The 19,852-nt window shown below is 41.0% G+C and overlaps 1 protein-coding gene across 1 annotated transcript; it reads left to right on the top strand.

The window, feature by feature from the left end:
• Nucleotides 1-1,246: 1,246 nt before the first annotated feature.
• LOC142196186 (uncharacterized) lies at nucleotides 1,247-16,601 on the top strand. Its single transcript, XM_075266407.1, has 10 exons — nucleotides 1,247-1,288; nucleotides 1,767-1,868; nucleotides 2,231-2,297; nucleotides 3,123-3,166; nucleotides 6,230-6,349; nucleotides 7,655-7,712; nucleotides 10,917-12,205; nucleotides 14,359-14,413; nucleotides 16,174-16,216; nucleotides 16,519-16,601. The coding sequence occupies exons 1-10, from the start codon at nucleotides 1,247-1,249 to the stop codon at nucleotides 16,562-16,564; spliced, it is 1,866 nt and encodes a 621-aa protein (XP_075122508.1). The 3' UTR covers nucleotides 16,565-16,601.
• The last annotated feature ends 3,251 nt before the right edge of the window (nucleotides 16,602-19,852 follow it).

Here is a 19,852-nt window from a genome sequence, read left to right as displayed (position 1 = left end):
AGTCGACTCAATCGGATGAGGTCAGGGTAGTATCAAACTATCGCTACTAGGTAGTCATAAAGTCAAGTTTGCTGTTAAGGGGTGTGCTTCCGAAAGAGAAACACATCAGGGGAAAGGCCTGGGGGAAAGAGCGGGTTATGCCCTGTTCACATCTGCTTTTGTATTCCATCCGGGGAGAGTCCGCATGGAGACCCCTGAATGGAATACAATTGCAAGTGCTGTTCAGTAAAAGCACACAGACCCCATAGACTATAATGGGGTCCGTGTGCTTGCTGCGCACTGAACCTTTTGCAAATACATCAAATGTCAGTGTATACGCGGCCGAATATCGGCCCAAATAAAGTTAAAATTCTCTGTACGGTAGTCAGGGAAGCAGAAGACACTGGAGATGGGAGGGTGCGGAAAAAGTATAGGATGTGGGGTAGGCTAACTATTTTAACTGAATGGACCATCCTATCCAAGAAAGAGTAGGGCAATGCCATGCAACTAAGTCTTTTAAGAGCTTCGTTATCAGTATTGCATAATTCTGTTAAAAATGTCCGTCCAATAACTTGCAAAAGGTTAATGTCTAGGTAGGTGAGGTATTTATCTCTGGAATGAAAGCCAAAATTCAGGGAAATCAACTTGGCAGTAGCTGAAGGGACGGTACAGTGCAAAATTTCTGATTTATATGTATTAAGTTTAAGTCCTGATACTCGTAAAAAGGACGTAGTATTGATTACGTTTGAGAGAGAGAGACTAAGGGGATGGTAATGGTTTACAGCATGTCATCAACGCAAAGATTAGATTTATATTCACAGCGATCAATTTGCACACTCTGAATATCGGTGCGAGTGGATATCGATAGCCAGAGGCTCTATAGCTAGTATATATATATATAGCAAGTAAAAGTCAAAATCTTAGGCTGATTTCTGGATATCGGCAATGCAGGATTAGTCCCATTGTCATTTAGTAGGGCTAATCCTTTGCATTTCCATTCAGTTTGCGTTAAATACGCAGAAATATAGATGTAAAACTTCTGATGCATGTGAACAGGTTGCGTAAATCCTGAAATGTTCTCTGCACAGAATAAACACTGGTGTCTGTATGGAAATTATTGTTGCTTGTTGGTATTCAGTGAAGAGCTTGCAGTGCTCCTTTAAATGCTGTATCTTTTTCACTCAGAATAGGTCATCGGTGTAGAAGTCCTGGAAAACCAGTTTACCAACAACTGCTTTACTACTACGGCAGATGTCAGGTCTTTAAAATGGCGGCTGCTCAGGAGCAGAGTATCCATGGGATCGCCAGGGTATTATACAGCAGAAACTTAGCAGCAATGTCTGTGATTAGTATTCGCACTGATTGCAGACATTAACCCTTTTGATGTCTTGGTCAGAGTTGACTGAGGCACTGTTTGCTCATCGGACGCCGCCATTTTGGGGATGATCTCTAAGGCAATCCATTGCCATGACAGCTGGGAGCCTGTAATTAAAGTATAGTGAATATAAGAAAATTTAAAAAGTTGTGGCTTTTGGAAGACAGGAAGTAAAAAACGAAAAAAAAAATGGCTGCGGGGGGAAAGGAGTTAAAAACGTCATTAAACACATCAGGCCAGTGTTATGTGTTTTCGAAGAGTAGCTGACATATTACCGAAAGGACCTTTTCTAAAATCTAGTTGCGTTAAGTGATTTCTTCTGATTGCAATAGCTGTAAAGCCCATAATGCAAAAATATTCATTTTTCTAATGGACACTATATTTAGTAATGTATTTTTGTTCTTTGCTATAGACTCCTGGGCCTAATAAATATGAAATGCAATTGGATTTTATAACACTTTTGGATAAAAGCGAGAAACACTATCAAGCAAGAATGATAGAAATTTTTCAAAAGGTTAGTGAATATATCTGCATTTTGTACCCTTTTTTTTTTTTTTGTCTTTCATTCATTTCTTTGGACTTTGCAATGCAGAATCTGCCTGGAGACAGATCCATGCACTTCCTTTTTTTCCTCTACCTGAAAAGAATTAGCTAGAGGAAACAAATCTCCCTACAATTGAAATGAATGGGAGAGTCAAGAGGCGTTTTTTGAGGCACTCAGCCTTACGTGCTTCTTAGGCCAATGATGACCTGCACCACAGGCTCCTGAACTGAAGCTAAAGGGAATATTAGAGCCATGTGTTAGATCATTTTTTATAACAATGCCACACTATACTCTAAAATTACTGTCCTCTTATTTTTTTTTTCCAAATCTAGTATGATCGCCCATTTCTCAACGATATTGTTGTAAATATTGAAGATCTTACAATTGATACACCGGAAGGTAAGATTTCCTCTTTCATAGTTTCTTGTCACACAAAACATAATCTAATTTCTTGGGATCTTTTTTTTATTTTTTTTATTTATTTATTTTTTGTAGATTGTGAGCCCCATATATATCGCAATTTACAATTTTTTTTCTTGTCAGTTTGTTTTTGTAGAATGGGAAGAAATCCACACACACACAGGGAGAACATACAAACTCCTTGCAGATGTTGTTCCTGGCGGGATTCAAACCCAGAACTCCAGCTCTGAAAGGCTGCAGTGCTAACTACTGAGCCACTGTGTTGCCCCTAGTTTTTTTTTTTTTTTTGTGGGGAGAAATCTACCTTTACTTTCATCATTATTTTGTGCTTAAACAGTTTGAGTAGTCCTACATCTACACCTAAACTTTGATAAATGTGGTTACATCATTGTCTCCTATAAGATCATACCCAACTTTTTTTTTTTTTAATGTAGATTGTGAGTCCCATATAGGGATCACAATGTACATTTTTATCTTTTCCTATCAGTATGTCTTTGCAGAATGGGAGGAAATCCACACAAACACGGGGAGAACTTACAAACTCCTTGCAGATGTTGTTCCTGACGGGATTCAAACCCAGGACTTCAGTGCTGCAAAGCTGCAGTGCTAACCACTGAGCCACTGTGTTTCACCCATACCCACTTTTCTGGTCAATTTTGGTGCGGGAGAAAAAAAATTGTAGTAAAACCTCAGCTGTAAGATTGCATGTGGAGTGTTTTATGGGAATGAACACACAAAGTTTGACTTGGTAAATCTGAGTTTACTGAAAGGAGCAGGTATAATGCAAATGCATTTTTATTCCAGGTCGACGTCCATGGAATTTTGAAACAAATATGTTAGAAGACATGGTAATTGTTTTGCATTAATCCATATAAACTGCATGCATAAACCTATACCTTAAGTAAATTCAGCCAATGATATAGTTATTTCTTACTTTAATGAGAACCTTTTACCTAAATTTGGAATACTAAACCACCAATAGGTCCTTTTGAAACAGTGGTTTAGTTTCCCAAATACTAATTTATTGTCCATAAGCAAATTCTCTAAACTTACCTAGATTTGAGTCTGAGTCTCATTGGACTGATCTCTGGTGCTTCAACTAATACTACTAATAGCCTAGATGGCACACAAAATAGTGTCACCATTTTGTACTAGCAGAGCAGAAAGAATACATTGTTCTTGAGCAGTGGTTCTCAACCTTTCTAATGCCGTGACCCTGCAATACAGTTCCTCATGTTGCGTTGACCCCATTCAGTTTGGAACACACGTCCATAACGGCGTGCGTTCCAGCTGAATAGCGCTGCTGCAGACAGTAGCGCGGCTTCTCAGTGGCTAAAGCCATCAGAAATATGTATTTTCTGATCGCTTTAGGCATACCTCCCAACTTTTGAAGATTAGAAAGAGGGACAAAACATGCGGCGCGTGCTGCGGCGATTTAGCTCCGCCCACTTTTATGTCGACTCTGCCCATTCTCATTCATTTTTCATGTGCTCCCACACAGTATAATCCTCCTACAGTAACCCATACATTATATGTCTCCTTGCCATCTCTCCCCAAGTTTCATATAACCCCTTCATCTGCCCCCAGTTTCATGTCCCCCCCATCTCTGCCCCCAGTTTCATGTCCCCCATCTATTCCCCAGTTTCTTGTCCCCTCATGTCTGCCTCCAGTATCATGCCGTACCCCCCCTTCATCTGCCCACAGTTTCATGTCCCCCATCTCTGTCCCCAGTTTCATGTCACCCATCTCTGTCCCCAGTTTCATGTCACCCATCTCTGTCCCCAGTTTCATGTCACCCATCTCTGTCCCCAGTTTCATGTCCCCCCATCTCTTCCCCCAGTTTCATGTTCCCCCATCTCTGTCCAGAGCTTCATGTCCCTCCATCTCTGCCCCCAGTGTCATGCCGTCCCCCCCCTTCATCTGCCTACAGTTTCATGTCCGTCCATCTCTGCCCCCAGTGTCATGCCGTCCCCCCCTTCATCTGCCCACAGTTTCATGTCCCTCCATCTCTGTCCCCAGTGTCATGCCGTTCCCCCCCCCTTCATCTGCCCCTTCATTATGTTCCACCTTAATGTTTAAAAAAAACCCAAACACTTACACTCACCTTCCAACGCTCCCCCGCCGCCTGCTCAGTCTCACTCACTCAGATAGTTGTAGCTGCGATGTGACGTCATCACATCGCGGCTACACATACAGAAGCCGCAGCACAGCGTTAAAGCAGGAGCTGGCTGTGACAGCTCCTGCTTTAATCACCTGTGTGTTCAACTCATCGGCGTCCTCCGGGCGCCGATCAGTTGAAATCGGGACATACCTCCCACCGACCGGGACGGTTGGGAGGTATGCTTTAAGCGACCCCTGTGTTTTGGTCGTTCGACCCCCGCCGGGGTCGCGACCCACAGGTTGAGAACCGCTGTTCTAGAGTAATAACATCACTTTTCACACCACTTGGACAATTATTGGTAAAATGATGACTGAGGGCCCCTTCACACGGCGTAAGCGCGCCGCTCATTTAGACCCGTACACGCGAGCGCTTCAAAACATAACCCATTCACTTCAATGGGAGTGCGCGTGAAGCCGGCTTTCCGCGCGCTCCCATTGAAGTGAAAGGGATGTGTTTTGAAGCACTTGCGTGTACGGGTCTAAATGAGCGGCGCACGTATGCCGTGTAAAGGGGCCTTAAGCACTGGGGGCGGGCCGCAGCGCTCAAACAGCACTGGGGCGTCCCCAATGCTGTGAGAGCTCTCCATCGCTGCCTCCATCTTCTTCAGGAACAGCCTCTTCATGCGTCTTCTTTCGGCGCTCACTTTAAACTTCTCTGCCTAGGGCAAAGGCAACTGCGCGTGCCCGCCAGCCACAAGAAAATGGCCGCTTACAATACTGTGTAAGCGGCCATTTTCTTTTGGCCGGCGGGCATGCGCAGTCGGCTTTGCCCGAGGCCTACAAGTTTGAAGTGAGCATTTTTCACTGCTGGGATTGTATTGGGCAGGTGATGAGCAGTGCCTGGTTTTCTCCACACATACTGCTTAGAATTAACGCCAAAAAGTTCAATCTTTGTCTCATCAGACCAGAGAATCTTATTTCTCATAGTCTGGGAATCCTTCATGTGTTTTTTTTTGGCAAACTCTATGTGGACTTTCATATGTCTTACACTGAGGAGAGGCTACCTTCGGACCACTCTGCCATAAAGCCCCGACTGGTGGAGGGCTGCAGTGATAGTTGACTTTGTGAAACCTCCCATCTCCCTACTGCAACTCTGGAGCTCCGCCACAGTGATCTTTACCAGTGATCTTTACCTCTCTCACCAAGGCTCTTCTCCCACAATTGCTCCGTTTGGCTGGATGGCCAGGTCTAGGAAGAGTTTTGGTTGTCCCAAACTTCTTCCATTTAAGGATTATGGAGGCCACTGTGCTCTTAAGAACCTTGAGTGCTGCAGAAATTCTTTTGTAACCCTGACAGATCTGTGCCTTGCCACAATTGTCTCTGACCTCCTTGGGCAGTTCCTTTAACCTCATGATTCTCATTTACTCTGACATGCACTGTGAGCTGTGAGGTCTTACTGTATATAGACAGGTGTGTGCCTTTCCTAATCAAGTCCAATCTGTTTAAATAAATACATCAAGTAATGTCTAGGGTGTATATTATACTTTTAGACTTTTTGCAATAAATATTATAATTATCAATTTATATTCAATTGATTAGGTGTCTTTATATTTGCAATAGATGAAAATAGGTTATGGGCTCCATTGTCATCAGTCCCTCTTTCCAATTTTTGTACAGCGCCCTGGAAAATGTTGGAATTGCAGAAGCAATGGGAAATAAAAAGCTATAAATGATTAATTTGTAATTGACAATGCATAGAACATGCAATCCTCCCAAAGTTTGTTGCTTCACTATATTGTGTTTTGCCTTAGAAAACTCCATCTGTAAGAAAGTGTCAATATCTTGGTTCAAGGAAACTGGTCTCTTGTGATTCACCTGAAACAAGCTTCTCAGAATGCTCAAAAAAGGAAAAAGGGTCTACCCCTTCTAAGGTAAGTTTTGTTTTTTTGGCCTTTTTTCATATTCATATATTCTGGTTACTACCTATTTGAAGACATTTTGAGAAAGAATATGAAAATATAAACAGGGCTATGGAGACAATAGGCCAAACCACTCACTCTGACTCATGTATTTTTCCATAGCCTGACTCCTTGTGGAAGCCTGACTCCTACCAGATTCAGACAGGAGCAGTAAAGCTCCTCCAATTCATCAAAAAATCCAGTGATTGCATCTACTTAATTAAACAATATTAATCTATTATCTGTTATTTTTAAGTCAGAGCTGGTTATTTTCTTTCTGACTGGCTCCATCTCTAACTCCACAGCCCTGAATAAATGGAGAAATTGGTAAAATCATATGGAGATTCTTACTGTATGGCGCTGTGACGTTTTGCACCAGTTTGTCAATTGCTCTGGTCCGTTGGAAGGCCCAGAAAATGGACATATGACCACTAAAACAGCAGACGCCAACGGATCTTGACAGAATCATTTGACTATTTTAAACTGAAATTGATAATTGAAAAAGTCAAACTTGCAGCACTTTTTCATCCAGTGATTTCCACTGGTGACTGCGATGGAGTCTCCAAGTGGGGACTCTGATGCAGATGTGAACTCAGCTTTAAAGAGGTTATCCAGGCTTTTAAAAGTAATGGATTATTTAATGGATTTGGAAAATTGCTCTAAGCGCTCTAACCTCTAAAATAAAATCTTGGACAATTAAAAGACTATGTCAATATAAAGCAAAGCAATAATAGATAATGTTTATTATTTATAATGTGTGTGGTTTGACTAGCTGTCTAAAAATAATTTTGAATGTTTCTAATTTTCCAAATTTTAATCAAGTTTCTAATTTTCATAAATAAATGTAAAATTTATTGGCCAAAGTTTGCCAGTAAAATGAAGCACACTGTGTCTCAAAATCAGTTGAGTAAGTTAAAGCGTCCCAGAGTTATACAGTGACACGTCAGATATAGAGATGAGCGAGTACTGTTCGGATCGGCCAATCCGAACAGCACGCTCCATAGAAATGAATGGATGCACCTGGTACTTCCGCTTTGACGGCGGCCGGCCGCTTAACCCCCCGCGTGCTGGCTACGTCCATTCATTTCTATGCGAGCGTGCTGTTCGGATCAGCTGATCCGAACAGTACTCGCTCATCTCTAGTCAGATATGAAAAAATGGGGCTCTGGTGGAAGATCCAAAACTGTCTCAGACGGGAAGGGGAGAAGCATCTGTAGAATGTGTGATAACGATAGCAATGTCATTTGTTTGGATTTTCTTTTTTTCTACTGTCTTTAGGTTGACCCATTTTCTGGCCAGACCTGCAAATATCTTGAAGAAAACACTGATGCAAATGGTAACTTTTTTGTCAATTTTAAACGGGTTAATCTCTATGTATTTTGTAAACTACACCGTTTACAGTGCCATTTGCCATCTTTCAAGTGAGAATATTCTTACCATGGTTTAACTATATTATTAAATTCAGAGTCTTAAAAACTTGTTCTGGCCAAGTAACAAATCCCTCTTTTAAACTTCCGAAATGTAAGCACGTATGTTTACCTTCACTGACCACAAGCAGAGATGTTGGAAATGGTTTAGAAAGTAAAAAATGTTGCCTACATTTTCATTATACAATGAGTTCCATTTTATACAATTATTTTTTTTGTACTGATTGCATACTATACAACTTACTGTATATTCCAGCTTAATTCAGCATTAACAATTCTATGAGCTCCTGAGCTGAAATCAACTATCGTATATACTCAAGTATAAGTCGAGTTTTTCAGCACAGTTTTTGTGCTGAAAAAGTGCTCCTCAGCTTATACTAGAGTCATTATGGTAACTTTCTGCTAGCAGGCCAGGATAGCAGACCCCCCACCGCTCCATCACAAGCCGGGTGACGTAGCCACATTATCTCAGGCTCGCACCGGCGTGTGTCTGCTTCCTGGCGTGCAAGCAGAAATACCGTAAGTACTTCTGCAGTTTTTAATGTACAGCATCGCCACCCGCCCCGGTGTCTGTATGCCGGGTCTGTAAGTGTAATGGCGCCGCTCTGCAGAGCGGTCGCCATAGAAACCGCCACCTCCGCTGTAATGCTTATGCCTGCTATCTCTGATTGCAGGCATAAGCTTTGGCATCTCCGCTGTAAGCGTTACAGCGGAGGTGCCCCCGGAGATGTCCTCCCCCCTCCAAGTTTAAATTTAGCCCCGGGGGCCGGTCACCACCAGCCCCATAGTTTTAAAGTTTCAAGCCGGCTCCTGCGCAGCGAGCTCGCAGGCCGACCTGTTCCGATGACAACTGGGAGCCTAATGAAGACTCCCAAGGCCTGTCAACGCTATATTACTATTGTGGCTGATCTATGACCATCCGTAATAGTAGTGTAGAGAATCTCCCATAAGCGGCAAAACACTTGTATTGCCGTCTATGGGACTTGCAATCAAATGATTGCAGGTTCAAGTCCCCCAGGGGGGGTGCTAAAAAAAAAAAAAAAAAAGTTTAAAAAAATATAATAAAAAATAAATAAAAGTTCTAAATCACTCCTTTCCTTAGAATACATATAAGGGCAGGTTCACAGCACCTGATCTCAGTTATGCAGGTTTCCGTTTTCTGTCGGCAGAAGACGGAAACCGGCATTCAGTGTCTGACGGTGAGCGTCTTCTGCTCTCCATGGCGAAACAGTTTTTTTTTTTTTAACCAGACACAAAGTCTGCGAAGAGCAGAAGATGCTCGCCTGCGGACACTTTTCAAACCCATGAATGGGTTTTAAAACTGCCTTCCAGTTTCCATCTCCTGCCCAGTTTATCGGGCAGGAAACCGAAACCTGTATAACGGAGATCAGGCGCTGGTGTGAACCTGCCCTCAAAGTAGAAAATTACTGTGAAGCACATACACATTAGGTATCCCTGTATCTGAAAGTGCCCAGTCTACTGAATATAGGGTATCTGTAGTGCTCCTGTTCCATCGGGAAGGGGTTAATAGGAGCTCTGCAAATACCCTATATTCAACCAGGCTGAATTCCAAGTGGGGGGAAAAAATCCCAGTCCTCAAGCTCAGGGAAGGGGCAGACAGACAACCCAAACATCCCCTCCCCTTCCCCAGCACCTACTGCACCCAAAAACTCCGGCCATTTTAATTTTTGAAATTTTCCAGTAGCTGCTGCATTCCCCCCCCCCCCCCCCTCGGCTTATACTCGAGTCAATAAGTTTTCTCAGTTTTTTTGTGGTAAAGTTAGGGGTCTCTGCTTATATTCGGGTATACGAGTATATACGGTAATCCTGGTTGTTCAGTGTCCGCACAGAACTTGCTCGTGTGTTTTTAATTCTGGGGAATGTAGGCTATAAATCAGATGAAATGAATTTGATAAGGATTGCTGCTGTATCTGGTAGTTTTCTGTGCCAGTAGCAGCAAGCAGCACTGACAATGCAGCATTGGACAAAAGAAAGAGTTAAAGGGACACTCTGGTGATATTATTATTATTATTTTTTTAAATACTCATTCTACACTATCCTCGAGTAATAGTTGTCTATGCACATCTTTCCTTTCCTGCTTTCACCTTTTTCAATAAGTCACATGATCATAGTGCAATCTTTTTTTTTTTTTTTTGGAATGGATTTCTGTGCAAACAGGAAGTCTCTCTCTGCTATCTGAGAGAGCACCATGTGACCTCAGATTCATCAGAGTAGGACCTCCTGTTTTTCAACCCTAGCTTTGCTACGCAGATACCCCCTCTGCCTTTCCCATAGCACCCCTCTTTCGTGCTAGATGCTAGAATCTCCCATACTGCCCCCTCTATGTATTGTGGTAGTTCTGCTATACTGTCCAGAACATTTTTGAGGGTATGTGTACTATTATAATATGTGCTATTATGTTAAATTAATATTGCACCATGAAAGAGGTTTTCAGGGACTTGCATATCAATGACCTAGGGACTCCCCACAGATCACCTGTTTGAAAAGACTGCATTGCTCACAAGGGTTGCAGCATCTTCCCTGTGGTAGTGATGTCACATTATTGGTCACTTAGTACAGCAGCAACCTAGTCCCAAGTGAATGGGGATAACCTGTAAGGCTCCGTTCTCATGGAGTAACGTGCCGCTCATTTAGACATGTGTCAGAGCGTGGCGCTTCAAAACAGATCCCATTGATTTCAATGGGTGCCGGCTTACGCACGCTACACATTGATATCAATAGGTTCCAAAGCCTCCCATTGATTTCAATGTGTAGCGTACGTAAGCCAGCACCCATTGAAATCAATGGAATCTGTTTTGAAACGCCGCGCTCTGACACGTGTATACGTGTCTAAATGAGCGGTGCGTTACTCCATGAGAATAGAGCCTAATACCAAGCACAGCCCCTATGCAATGTAAGGCACTGTAGCTGATATTTAGTGAAGAGGTTGCTGCATTCACCTGAATGCTGTGGTCTCTTAAACCAGCTAATCTATGGTTATCCTAGGTTGTCGAATCGCCACCAATCACATATTGATAACCTATATGGATGTCCAGGAAAACCCTTTTAAGTGTAATTTAATATTTTGATATGCTACTGTTTTCTTTCCCCAGACCACAAAAGAATTGTTTCAACACAAACTAGTGACTTGAGTATTATCAGACAGAAATTACGTGTTGCATTATCCCTAAAAGAATCTCCTGGAAAATATAATGTAACCAGCAGTCAAGCAGATACTGGACCTTCACCCGCTGAGGAATCAAGCTACTCTGAACCAGGGAATAAAACTCTTGTAGATTGTTACCCCAAAGTGTTTCAGAACCTCTGCAATATATGGGATTTGCATAATAAAAACCAAGCAGCTGATAATATTGTGTGGCGTTACAAGCGTCTCATTTGGTGTAAAAATAAGAAGTTATTAGGAATGAAAACGCTTAATAGAAGAATGTCCAAGTCTATGAACAAGACATACGCAATATGCCCTGCACCCAAAGTAGAGGAAACCAAGACTGTACCTGAGACGTACCATTCCAGACTGTTGCTGGGAGAACATTACAGCAAACCAGGCTTAGGAGGGTCTAGTAAAACTCTTAGCCCAAATACAAGTTTATTTTCACAGGCCATCCCAGCCACACTCCAGAAAATTGCTAATAACATCTTTGATAGTCAGAACATATACATAGACAGTCCCTTTCAAGACCAACAACAAAAGAAAATAAATTCGGTTATGTCTCCAGGCTACAACTCAAGAGCATCTTCTAACTTATGTAAAATGTCCATCAGTTCCAGTAAAGACATAACCAACAAAAGCCAAATGGATATTGAAATAGCCCAATTTCAAGATTGGAAAGACTCTAAGCGCCTTCAACAAAATGCACTGGACAGAAGAAATTCTTTTTCTGGGTTCCCCACATGGCAGAGTCCTAAAAATGAGGTTGCCAAAAATAATTGCAATATTAACTTAACCAAGGCCAAGACTGCTCAAAGCAAGATGGAAGTTGCTGAGAGAAACTATACAAGCTACAAAGAACACATTAGGCAGCTTAACAAAACCTGCACTCTAACCAGAAGAAATTCATTTTCTGTATTTCCTGTAGGTCACAATGCAAATAAGGATTTTGAAAGTCTGTATAGAAATCTAAACCAGGCTAGAACCCAGCCATTCTTTTCATCAAGTAAATTCCAAGTCCAGTTATCAAAAACTGTGTCCTCTTTGGTTAATTCACCAGGATCACTAAGAGCCAAAAGGCAGCCAAGTCATGATTTTTCATTTTCGCCATCAAAGAAACCCAGGAATGCAACAGAAGCTTTAATCGGGCGTTCAAAATTATCATTTTATTCTACAGACAGCAGTGATCTGTTATACTCAAAGCCCAACTCTTCTCCTATCCTGCATCATTCTGTAAGTGCCTTCTATAAACATAAAATGTTTGAATATACATTTCATTGAATGGCCACTTTATTAGAGACACCAATCTGAAAGCGTGTAGGGCTTTCTTTGGACTTCAGAACTACAGCAATTAGTCTTGGCATCTGCAGGCATGAGATGACCCAGAAGCCAAGAAATCTTCCTCCGTACACCATTACATCAATAGCCTTAACGGTTTGACCTGACCAAGTTCGATTCATGCTGTTAGTACCAAAATTCTGACCCCTACACTAAGCACTTTTGCATGAGAAAACCGCACCAGGTTGACAGTTTTTAAATTTCTGGCCCTGGTTAGTTTAGCCGCAATGACCATGCCTTGTTCAAAGTCACTCAAATTGCTTAAAGAGGACCTTTCACCATTTTGCCCACAGGCAGTTCTATATACTGCCGGAAACCTGACAGTGCGCTGAATTCAGCGCACTGTCGGCTTTCCCGATGTGGGCCCAGTGTGAAGAGCTTACGGTCCGGTACCGTAGCTCTTCTATGGTCAGAAGGGCGTTTCTGACACTCAGTCAGAGACGTCCTTCTTCACAGCACAGCCAATCGCGCTGTGCTGTGAGAGCCGGGAGGAACTCCCCCCTCCCTCCCTGATAATGCTCGTCTATGGACGAGTACTGCGAGCGGTATATAGAACTGCATATGGGCAAAATGGTGAAAGGTCCTCTTTAATGCTCAAGTTCTAATGTGGATTCACATTGAAATTGACCTGTAATTAAAATTCCATGAAATATTGCACTATATTGTATAAGTGATACATTTTAAAATGAGTAGAAATAAAAGTAAAATAATTTTTACATGTAACAAAATAGATAAAAGAATTAAACACCCCCTGTTCCCCAGTTTACATATGGAAATAATAAACCACATGGTACAAAGGCATAATTGGGTTTGATCTCTCACCGAACCTTAAAGTTTCCAGTCCTTGTATGGATCGTTAAATGGTGTTCTACGAAATAAAACAAAGTAAAAAAGTTATGATTCTTGGAAAGCGGAGTAAAGAAATGGAAATGGTTGTGCGACAGAGTGGTTTATACGATTTTATATATATATATATATATATATATATATATATATATATATATATATATATATATTATATTATATCAAACTATTGACAGTACCTTTTGTAGGCCTGCTTCTACACTTTCACCCCTGGGGGCGGATTTGGGCGATAGTTATGGGTGCTTAGAGAACAGGTGAACTCCCAATAGTGGCTTCATTAAAGCCCTTTTTAGCTTGCGACTTTTAACTTGCAAAAGTATAAAACACAAATTTTCATGAAAATACAGCTGCAAGAATAAAAAAAGAATTAGAAAGTGTAGAAGAAGCCTTGCAAGGTGTTGTCATTAGTTTGAATACTTATTTTCCTGCTGACAGACTCCCTTTAAGGCTTTGTGTACACTTCAAATATGGTCTGGAAAATCCAGTCCATAAATTGGCTGCATTTTATAGCCTAATTCCAGTCTAGAGATCCAGATTCTAAGGCTAGGTTCACATCTGCATTTAGATTTCCGTTCTTTGGGTCCGCGTGGGGACCCCAGAAATGTAAACCCAATCTTCTTTAAAAGCTCTTATCTGTGGATCCCATTACATGGGATCTGCTGGGTTTCCAAATGAAAAAAGCAGAGAGAAAAGTTCTGCCTACAAGATAATACTCGTCCTGATAATACTCGTCTATGGACGAGCACTGTGAGCAGAGGGAGGTGATGTTCCTCCCCGCTCCACAGTACAGCGCGATAGGCTCTGTTGTGAAGAAGGACGTACCTGACTGACTGTCAGGAACGCTCTTCTGACTGTAAAGAGCTACAGTACCGGTAGCTCTTCACCCGGGGCACAGAACGGGAAAGCAGACACTGCGCTGAATTCAGTGCACTGTCACCTTTCCAGCAATATATAGAACTGTCTGTGCCCCAAACCATGAAAGGTCCTCTTTAAGCTATTGCCATCATATTAAAAACTTGAGCTCTCATTACTGCAATTAAAAATGGATGCAGTTATTGACTTAAAAAGCACTGTGTGAACCCAGCTAATCGTGACTAGGGTTTTTCACTCTGCAAGAGGTTTGATACTTCTGTGCTTGTGCAGTCGTTCATCTCTTTAACAAGCTTTTAACTTTTATATTTTAGGTTTTTGCCCCAGTTCTTCCAACTCGTATGTTGCCTCAGAGTCCAGTGTCACACAGTAAGTATAATATCTTTGCATACCCTACAAAAGAGTAAAACTATATTGGTGCATCAACAGCACAAAAAAAAAAAATTCTATAAAAAAACAGGATAATTGTTCAGAGTATTTTGCAGATTCCTTACCTGTCTTTTCATAGTGTGTGTGTATATATATATATATATATATATATATATAGATGTGATTTTTTTTTTTTTTTTTTCATTCATAGAATCCTATAGACAATGGGGCAGAGTTATGAAAACAGTCTTAGGGTGAATTCACACTGAGTAAACGCTAGCTTATTCTGAACGTAAAACACGTTCAGAATAAGCGGCGTCAAAAGCAGCTCCATTCATTTCTATGGGAGCAGGGATACGAGCGCTCCCCATAGAAATGAATGGGCTGCTTCTTTCACTCCGTGCAGTCCCATTGAAGTGAATGGGGAGTGCCGGCGTGTACGCTCCGGCATGAGCAGAGCTTGCCGTATACGCCGGCACTCCCCATTCACTTCAATGGGACTGCACGGAGTGAAAGAAGCAGCCCATTCATTTCTATGGGGAGCGCTCGTATCCCCGCTCCCATAGAAATGAATGGAGCTGCTTTAGACGCCGCTTATTCTGAACGTGTTTTACGTTCAGAATAAGCTAGCGTTTACTCAGTGTGAATGCACCCTTAAGGGGTACCTGAGTTTTTATGAAAATTTAAAATATGTGAAGGGTCTTGTTGTATAGTTTACATAAGCTGTATAACATCGTTTTTTGTTTTTTTTCTGCTGCTGATAATCACATTATGGCTACAACACATTTTACATCTGTCTCAGAGGCGGGAGGCATTTAAAATGAGAAACAGTCCCCCCCCCCCCCATATCCATTACTACTGGTTTTGTATGTAATTCTGCCAGTAGTAACTGTACAATATCCAATAAATAGCTGAGAAAAGCCCAAGAGACCATTATATAGGAGATCCAGGACCACTGAAGTGTAAATATATTGCAAATACAAGCATACATGACACAGGGAAAGAGCAAACTATTTATGTGCACAGTCAGGAAAGCTGTTTGCAATCTGCGAATAGTATACCATATGTAATCACACAAGCAGCCAAAAGTAGATAGAAGGGCACAGAAGATTTTTTTTATTACATTGTAAGTTGTGAGATTTGAAGAATGTTCAGTCCTTTTGCTAAGCATCTGGAAATGGTCTGGGTAGAAGCAAGGGTGTGTAATGAAGGAAACTGTGGGACCTGCTCATGCTTGTTGGTGGATATACCCAGGCCCTTGCTGGAGATTTCTATGGGCTGACTGGAGCCTATGTGCCGTTTGTTCGTGCCTTTGCATAACCACTGCTCCTTACAGCTAGACCTATATGGTAGGCAATTTGTTAAAATTACCATCTTGCTTCTCTCAGTCCACTGATGTGCCCACTCTCAAAGTCTGTCAACTGGGCAAAATGTCTTTGAATGCCTCATAGAGGGATGCCTATCAATTAACATTTCCTCACCAAGAAGTACACTACGCAAAAGTAGTCTCTGTGAGACTTTTTCATAGAGCAACAAGTGCTCTCTTTTGGTAAGACTGGGAGTCTGATCAGACCACGCCTGTAATCCTTGACATAACTGCCTGAGGCGTAACAGCATACTGAGTTTTGAAGCAGTTTGACATTTCTATTTGGGTACATTATTTTTTGTCAGTGAATGTAAATATGCAAAGTCTGTTTTATTAGTGTCCCTGCATTTGTCTAGTCTTTATAGTAATATGATTGTTTGTTTGTCCTTTACAGAATCCTTCTCCAATGGGGAAACTCCTAAAAGAATAAATTCACGGTATGGTAAACATATTTATTGTATAAGTCCATCTCTAAACCTTGAACCATTGTTGGACAAGGCACTAATAAGGCTGATTTATCATGGCTCATGTGCCAGAAAGTTCACGTGTAAATCATTGATTTTTGTTCTACTTAGGTACATGGACCCTAATTTATGACTAGGTATATGCCTTGTCATAAATTAGGTGCAAATTTGGGCAGGGCAGGGGTTCTTTTATTTTATTTTATTTTTTTTATTTTCCTTGTCAGATATAAACTTACTTTTTTTTTCCTTTTTGTTTCTTGATAAAGCATTTATAGAAGACTAATTTACCAGGAAGACAATGGCACTGTTGCTGGAAACTAAAAGAACTCTCATAAACATCTGGAAAGAAAATAAAAATCCCACTTAATTGGTTTTAAATATTTTCCTTGAGGAATGTTCCAGCTTTAGTATGTCAGTAGATTATACACGTTAATGTTAGACTTGAATGTTACTGTGTTGCCTCAATTCATTGACCTTAATATTGTAAATGTGTATTTACTGTTGAAAAAGTGAAAGAAGACCTTTCACCTCCTCCACTGATTCCTGCACAATTAGATTTTTTTTCTCTAGCCCCCACCATTTCTAAGCAATAAGTGATATTAGTTTTGTTATCTGATAATATAAAGCCTCAGTAGCATGTCGGTTGCGTGGTGTCAGGCAGGAATAGACAAGGAGTGGGATTGGGGCTCTGAATCTCATTCCCTTTCCTGCTGCTGCCTGATATTACTCTACCCATCTGATAGTACAGAGCCTAAGTAACCTATCTGGCACAAAGACTAGCTACAATGATTTCTTGGAAACAGTGGTGGCTAGATGAAAAATTCCAATTGCACTGGAATCAGTGGAGCAGCACCTATACTAAGAACTTGAGGTAGTGAAAGGTCCTCTTTAAAGATGGTCATATATAGTAGTTCCTCATATTACATCAGCTACAAGTTGAAACTGTACTATCCACCATAACTGCAAAAACAAGTAATTGGTTCTGAAGCCCTAAAAGTGCTGACCCAAAAGAATAGAAAAGGAAGTTTAAGGAGGAACTTTCATGTCCTCTGACATTGGTGGTATTATATACAACTAGAAAGTGGACAGTTTCCTCAATTCATTGCACTGTTGGCTTTGCTGTTATGCTCCCCAATGTCAGAGATATGTGCCGTTAGTTTCAGCACCAATATCCCTGCACTCAGAAGGGTCGACCTTACAGCTCAGCGTCATTGCTGGGCTTTGAGGAACGCTGCCCTGATAGTATAAGGCTATGGAAGAGTACTGTCAGGCGGCGTTCCTCACAGCCCAGCTGGCACCACGCTGAATACTGGCAAGGCTGACATTACGCTGAATTCAGCTTACTGTCAGCTTTCTAGGGGTATAAAATACTGTCAGTCAGAGGACATCAAAGGTCAAAAACAGATCCTATAACCAATACAAATAGAACAAATCTAAACATGTCAGTCTGGAGGGGCTGCTGTAAGGTGCAAATTACTTCTTACAATGAGGACAGGAGCTTCTTCAGGTGCTTTAGGAGTGTAATGCCCATTCTGATTGGTTGGATTGTCCGGCTAACCACTTCTGCCTCAGGCTGGCAGAGTCTGTGTTTCAAGTTACAAAAAGACCAAAAAAAGTGACAACAGGAAGTGCAGCCATATTGAAAGTCTATTAACTTTTATATCCTTACTAACATGAGGCTGTGAACTTTCGAACTACCGTGCCTCTATTGTTCTGTACTTACAGAATCAAGTGAGTGCAGGACAGCAGAGTTGAGGTAGTTCTGCAGCTTTCAGCATAATAAATCAGTAGGATGCTGTACGTTCAGTGCACTGCGATGACTGCTGTATGATGGAAAACTAAAACACACAGTTAGGGAGCCTTCACACGGAGTAAACGCGCGTGTATTTTTGTAAAATACACGTGTAAAAATAAGACTTCCATAGACTTCAATGACTTTTTACAGGCGTATTTGTACAGGCGTATTTTTACACGTGTAAAAAATATCATTGAAGTCAATACACGCGCATTTACTCCGTGTGAAGGCTCCCTCACTGAACAGTTAATTCACGAGACAACCAATATGGAGCTAGCCATAATAACCAAACTTTATTATTATATGTTCACATTTTGGGTAGAAACCCTCTGTAATATAAAATAAGAGATGAAAAAAAGTGTTACCTGTGAACTATCAATAGATTGAGGAAATCTTACTTTAAAGTTGTTATCCAGTTGCTAATATTGGTGGCCTATGCTTAAAATGGGTCATCAATATTAGATCTGCAAGGTTATGACACCTGGGACCCCTGCAGATCTATTGTTCGCGGGCAGCATGGCTGCGGTGATCTTGGGTGTCAGAACCTTACAGATCTTATATTAAAGATAACCCTTTTTTATGGTTTTATGGAAATGTTATGTAAAGTTTTTGGGCTTTAGAAGCAATTCACATCATGTTTTTAGCATTCATTTAAGTGGATACGAACAGGAAGGAAACTGCTGAATTTTTAGGTTCTGAATGGAGTTGAATTTTAAGCATTTTAAAGCAGAATTCATCCTCACATATGCAACCGTCTGTCTTGGTGCTTTTGATAATGTATACTGTCTTACTGGAAAGCAATTGTTTTATTGTTTGTTTTATTGTTTGTTACTTTGTGCCAGTTATGGAAACAGTTTATATTTTATACAAATACAATTTTAAAAAGAAATAAATATTTTGAATAGGTTGTGTTATACTTCTTATGAAGGTGCAAATAGTTTTTGTATTGCCCTTTTTAGGATGCGTGTTCAGCGTGTCCATCACATGTGGTTGAAACCCTGTTCTCATGAGACTACCAATAAGCGTGTGATTATGCAGTGTAATTGGGCAATTACTGGTATAGTGCAGGCCCCATGCAGCTATCACACCATGAGCAGGCCCCTTCTTTATTTGTTATGTTGTGGGTTTGCACACGAGATTATCTTCATCTACAATAGGGCTAATCAAATGTGAGGCCTCGCTCTGTGGTTATCACAACAAAAATTGACCAGGATGCATCTGGTAAACACTATGAGAGGTAAATTCGGGGTGGTTTTTGGAGATGATTTTGTAGTGAAAGTGAAGTGTGGCAAACCCTGCTTTCATTGCACATGGCTGCGTTGCAAGAAGCCCATGCACGTGTGTGAGTTTTGAGTTTTCAGAGGACGATCCTGTTCCAGCTCAGGTACATATATCATACCATAACTATCTGATTACATGACAATTCAGTAACCTTGTCCTACATGGATAACTAGAAGAGGCTATTTTAAGGCAGATTTAAAAATACATTTGCAGTAGCCCTTTTTTTTTTTTTTTTTTAAATTAAAAAACAAAAAACAAAAACTTTAAGGCTAAGGCCCCATGTAGCAAAGCACAACATCAAGAAAAAAAAGCACACTGCAAATGCTTCAAACTTTCTACTCCTATTATACCTATATAGAAAATGCCAGTGATGAAAATGATTCATTTTCACAAGTTTTGGGTGCCATGTCACATTTGAAGAGCCCCTAAAGTATTGGTGCCTCAAAAAAAAAAAAAAAAATCAATGGGTATAGTGGTAATTTTGGCCAAAGATGTAGGAAACTTGCACAGATGGTGCAAAATGAAAACTGGAA

The sequence above is a fragment of the Leptodactylus fuscus genome, chromosome 2, assembly GCF_031893055.1.
Source record: "Leptodactylus fuscus isolate aLepFus1 chromosome 2, aLepFus1.hap2, whole genome shotgun sequence".
Taxonomy (NCBI): domain Eukaryota; kingdom Metazoa; phylum Chordata; class Amphibia; order Anura; family Leptodactylidae; genus Leptodactylus; species Leptodactylus fuscus.
This window is presented reverse-complemented; position numbering and strand designations above follow the sequence as displayed.